At 40.3% G+C, this 6,033-nt stretch overlaps 1 protein-coding gene across 1 annotated transcript; it reads left to right on the top strand.

Annotated features, from left to right (window-relative positions):
• The first annotated feature begins 4,454 nt into the window (after window positions 1-4,454).
• Window positions 4,455-5,567, top strand: LOC149087927 (uncharacterized). Its single transcript, XM_089249387.1, has one exon. It carries the CDS (start codon window positions 4,455-4,457, stop codon window positions 5,565-5,567), a length of 1,113 nt encoding a protein of 370 aa, XP_089105513.1.
• Window positions 5,568-6,033: the final 466 nt, after the last annotated feature.

Below are 6,033 nucleotides of genomic sequence, written 5' to 3'. Positions count from 1 at the left end.
AAACACTTTACGTGCAGTTGAACCAACAGAGATAAATCTCAAAAAGTGGTATTACTGTTTAACATATAGGAGATGTTAAACAGTAGGAGACAACGTGTGTCAGTATGTTCTAGAGCAGCGTTTCTCAAACCCATGTCCCATTAAAATGTCCAAAACAATTCGATGGGTCACAGACTTACCGCATGAGTTGTGCATGTAACCCGTAAACTATTGGTCATTATATGGGATGCACTTTTGGCCGTAAAAACTTTTTCATATCATTGTCCCGTTTTTTCAACGAAGTTCATTTGAATTTGTAATCTTTACTAAATCCGTTTATAAAGGTAATTTTCAGTCATAATTCTAATTCTTATTCTTCGTTAATAATTCATAAATTCTAAATTATATTTATGATAATAATGATTATGATTATAAATATTCATCGCACATATTTATAATATTCAGTGTTTTTTAATTGAACTCATTTCAGCTCACGCTGTTATTTCCAAAAGCCCTTTATTTGCCGGATATTGATAATTTCTCAGCAATTTCAGCAACAATGGGTGATTTTGCTCAACTAATGGCAACATTTTTTGTGGCAATGGATGGTGTCCCGTATTTTGCAGTATTTCAGTTCTCACTCACTCACGCACACAATGCCCTAGTATTATTTTTCTCAATGAACGCTCTCTCCTTGTTCACTCCCCCTTCAGCGATTTTAGCAATAATTTACATCTTATTTTCGCTAAATTTAGCGATAATACCCCGTATTTAAGATCACAATTTCCTTCACTTTTCTCGATGAGATGCGTGTTAGACCCTACGTGAAGGTCTAATTTTTATTTGAAAACACATGATATATACAATATTATTGATATCAATTACAGCAATTGAATAACTTTCCATTTAGTAGTTCGAAGTAAGTTATCAAATCTGCCCGCAGACCACCAGTGCCCTCGTGTTCCGGACTACCTATGGTCTGCGGAGCATGGGTTGAGAAACGCTGTTCCGCTATACATAAGTTGGGTTCGTGCTTGAAAATGCACGGGTTTTAGAATTAACAGATGAATGAAAACTAAGAGGCGTGTTTCGGAAAAGATTTGTGATGCATCAGTGTCATCCGTCAGTTGATTTGATTACGATTTTAATCTCATAAATGTTCAGGGCATCATTTGAAATATCTCTTGTCGGGGTTTGCTTTCATATGAAGACACGAAGAACGCTCTACACAGCTCTATAATTTGTGGGAGCTAAATTTAGATAACACATTGTATACACGTGTTTCATCCAGCCCTAGAATACTAACCAATAGGTAGATTCAGAGACTGTGTTTAGCGCGTATATAGTCAAATCTCTGCTTGTGAATAAACATGTAAATAGCTATTCTAAATAAATCTGCAACATCCTGCATTTTGTTGCGTCCTTTACTCATTTCAAGGACTTGCGTGGCACGTTATCTTGAGCAATATCTTCAATTCACGGAGTGCAATTAATTTTTAATTACGAGAGAATGTTCTTGAATTTTTCAACTAGTCTGAATTTCAGGATTTCGTCTCGTCGAAATTTCACTTGTCGGGATTATGTAAGAATTTTAACTGTTTGAAAATAAAATTTCATCAGCGTTTCCAAATTACTATAATTTCTACGAATGTACCAATGTGACAGTTGTTAAAAAAGACTTAGTAGACCGCAGCGCATATCAGAAATAAAATGGGAAACGTGGCCGCAAGTTTCTGAATTCGAGAGTAAATACGTCTTTTGGAGCTCATTAGTGCACATGACGGTCGATAAAATACCCAAACTTGAAGTAACATTCATAATAATGGTATATCGTTGGATTTTCCGTCAACAAAATCTATATCCGTAAACACCATTATAATTCTAATCTATGCCACATACTTTCTGAAATATCAATGTTTTTAAAGCAGGGTTCGGCTTACAAACTCAACTAGAGAACTATTTAATGAGGTTTTTCGCTTAACAAAGACCGAGTTTGGCGTACGATGCCGAGCTCAAGCTATTTTTTACTGTAACTTCTATTTAAGTTATATAAGTTATTTGCATTTCTTATGAGATTGGAACCAACTTTTCAAATCCGATTATGGATTTCTTTACAATTTCTGCTTTTATCAATATTTTCGGGATTGTCAGAGGAAAAAAAGAATCACGTTCGAAAAATAGAGGTCATGATCCAATCTCCTAACGTAGAAAATAATTCGGATACAACATACTGCAAACAAAAACCTGGAAAAATGAAGCCCAAAAACTGACGTATTTGTATAGCATGCATTGCTTGCAGATGATATCTTGATGTTATTTTTTTCACAGAAGAATTTTAATAATAATGAAAAATTAATTACCGAAATAATTATAGGTGATTTTCACTGCAGTGGTCCACAGATGAAAAAGCGTCCCCTGTTAGTAAAAAATATAATTATTGTTATAGTAAAATTATGTGTTATTTAAAAAGAGATTTTATGCTTTTCTGTGAAAAATTCATGCAATATGCACTTGAAATTATTGAATGCTTAATTTTTTGAAATTTTGGATCACTTGGTAGATGGCAGTGATAAACGAATGTTGTGACCGGTAAAAGCATAGAAATCCACATTTTTAATAGCATCTCAAACATCTCTACCTATTGAAAGGCTTTGCAAAAGCATGTTGATTGACGACAAGTAAAATTGAGAAGGATTAGTTGCTTTTTTTTATTATATCGATGCTGAATAAAAACCATTAGTACAAACGAATAATGTATGTAAAATCAATTAAATTACAAAAGAAATGTATGTTCTATACACACAGTGGCCAAAAAATTAGGAACACCCAGCTATTCGCCGCTAATATTGCGTGGGACCACCTCTGGCTTTTATGACAGCACGTATTCTTCTAGGCATGGGTTCTCTACAAGTTGCTGTAACCGTTGTGGAGGAATATTATCCCCTGATAACGAAATGCCAGCTCTTAATTCCCTCAGATGAAAAGGTGGTGTTTCGGAGCTTTTGGCAGACCTTTCGACCTCGTCCCACAAATGCTCAATTGGGTTAAGATCGAGTAACTGAGGGGACCATTGAAGCATTAGAAACTCTGAATCATGTTCGTCAAAGATGATGAATGGAAGAAGGTTGTCTGGTCTCACGAGTCAAGATATCTTCTCTATGACGTTGATGGCAGGATCCGTGTGTGGCGCAGGCAGCGCGAAGTAATGCATCCGGCATGCCAGATGGCAACTTAGAGCAAATTACCTTTTAAAATCCGTCTTGTAGAGCGCACGGATATACTTAACGATGATCCTGAGTTGTATTGCGCTGCAATTTGTATCGTTGTAGCTCATCTGTTGCTGCACACACTGCGTGTCAGTCGCCTAGCTCTTCTCTCGTTCACAAGCGATTTCCACCCACTATTCCGCTCGAACTTTGATGGCTTAGTTGCTATTCTTTGAAGACTCGAGATACTGTTGTACGAGAAAAGCCAAGAAGATCATCAGCTTTTGAGATACCGGAACCGCCCGTTCTGGCGCCCACAATGATGCCGTGTTTCAAACTCACTCAAATCTCTTGTTTTCCTATGAAAAGGAAAATTGCAACGTTAACTAGTGTTTCTGACCAGGAGAAAGCTTCTTATCAGCAAATCCGGTTTATTACGTCAACGCACCTGCTGCACGGACTTTTCGTAGTATGAGTAAGGGGTGTTCCTAATTTTTTGGTCACTGAGTGTATATGCTGTAAGTATCTTTGGTTTATATGTACTTCGAAGATTCAATAAATTTTCAATATTCCTCAGGTGATTTCAATCAAAAAAATATATCCGTTTTTTTGAAACATATGACAACCATATTTTTATGGGCATCTTTTTATCAGCCACCTCGTTGGGCATTTTGCCTGTTGTGGCGTTGTATTTGTATTTGTATTTGTATTTGTATATTAAATTTAATTACGTGTTGCATACGGTTGTCCAGGGCAATCGAAATAATGCCCTTTATGCATACATACAACTGCTGTATAAGCTAATTGCAAGATTTTGCTTATTGCATACCCGTCGGATATAACATACACTACTCAAATCACCGAAGGATACGTTATAAGCGAATTCGGCCGTAGGTTTGGGGAGTAAAAACTGTGTCGGAAGTGAAATGAAGTGATGTATAACAATCGGATCGGGTGAAAAGGCCATGGGGCCGAAGAGATACAAGGTTGTTGTTGACTGTTGGACATGAGAGATGTCGGACGCTCTGGCTTAGGCATCTGTGTAAATAAAGATGATTATAAATAAGTTATTCTCGTTGGCTCTGGTGTATACTTAATTAGTGATATGTCTAGGAGGCCAAGCGAAGCATGGTGGCAGCGGTGGGATCCAGAAAGATCCGCCGATCCAGTTTTCGAACGTCGTTGAGTAAGTCTTAGCTTGATTACTAACGTTCGAATAACTAAGCCTAAATCGTCGCTTTACATAAGTCTATGGTTAGGGCTAAGAACATGTCGTCGACGTTTCAAGTGCCGTGTCCCGAACCGTTTTCATTTGCAACGCCATCCGAATGGCCGAAATGGAAGAAACGTTTCGAAAGATTTCGCGACGCGTCAGGGCTAGCGAAGAAGGGCGAGAAAGACCAGGTCAACACGCTTCTCTACCTGTTGAGTGATCAAGCGGGGGACATTTTCACCTCATTTCACCTGCCATCAGCGGACCAGGAGAAGTACGATTTGGTAATAGCGGCATTCGACGGACATTTCTTGGCCAGGAAAAATATCATATACGAGCGGGCCAAGTTCAATAACCGTGTCCAACACTCCGGAGAACCAGTGGAGGAGTTCATCTCTGCTCTCCGTGTGCTAGCGGAGTCATGCGAGTATCAAGCTCTCCGAGAAGAGGTGATTCGCGACCACATCGTCGTGGGTGTCAGCGACCGAAGATTGTCCGAGAAGCTTCAGCTGGAGCAAGGTCTGACGCTGGAGAAAGCTACGACCATGGCAAGACAATACGAATTGGTCAAGAAGCAGCAAGAGGAGTTACATAACCCTGCGTTAAACCAGCTCAGAGCTAACCAGGAACCCGGCCAGGGTCACAGCAATCCACGGGGTAGCCATGCCTCAGAGTTCAAGAAACAAGAACAATCAACGAAGGAAAAGCAGGGCCAGGCTCGCAGTAAGAATGAAGCTTCATCTTGCTTTTGGTGCGGACGAGCAAAGTTTCATGACAAGAATTCCTGCCCGGCCAAGGACGCCTCGTGCCGTAAGTGCGGTAAGAAAATCCACTTCGCTAGGGTTTGCAAGTCAAGGGTAGCTGCGAACATTTCGTCAGTGCGTAAAATCGGGGAGAAGAAGTCGAGGACATTCCTTGGCTACTTAGTATCATCCGCGTCATCGCACAAAGAGACTTGGGAAGAAGACGTCTTAGTCGGAGATGTCCGAGTCAACTTTCTGCTGGATTCAGGAGCAGATGTGACAGTCATCCCAGACAGTCTCTACAAACGGAATAAAAGCAGATTTCCGAAACTCAAGCCTCCTGACCGGAATCTTTCGAGTCCCGGTGCAGCGAACGACCCGATCGTCCATTATTGTCAAGAGAACATTGCATCCAACTTAAGTTGATTCAACGACTCAATGAAGTGACGGCTCACAGCATAACTCAAGTCGACCTGGAAAAATAATTTCCACGAATTTTCGATGGGCTTGGAGAACTGAAGGGAGAATACGAAATCAAGTGAAGCCCGGTGCCGTGCCCTTTGCAGTTCACGTTCCAAGGCGAGTTCCTATCCCATTAATGGATAAAGTAAAACAGCATCTCGATGCGATGTTGAAGGACGGAATAATCGAATCAGTGACAGAACCGAGTGAATGGTGTGCTCCGCTTGTATTAGCCGCAAAACCGAATGGAGACATCAGGCTCTGCGTCGATCTGACCAAGTTGAACAGCAGCGTTCAACGTGAGAACTTTCCGTTACCTTCAGTTGATCATCTGTTGGGCCAGATACCCCCAGAGGCCCGGATCTTTTCCAAGCTGGATGCCAAAACAGGATTTTGGCAGAAGAAATTGGCAGAGAAGTCCCGATGGCTG

The sequence above is a fragment of the Pholcus phalangioides genome, unplaced genomic scaffold (assembly GCF_987345545.1).
Source record: "Pholcus phalangioides strain wild (caught in Gottingen) unplaced genomic scaffold, Ppha-v1.0 ptg000003l_1, whole genome shotgun sequence".
Classification (NCBI taxonomy): Eukaryota; Metazoa; Arthropoda; class Arachnida; order Araneae; family Pholcidae; genus Pholcus; species Pholcus phalangioides.
Note: the sequence above shows the minus strand (reverse complement) of the source record. Positions and strands in the feature narration are given on the sequence as shown.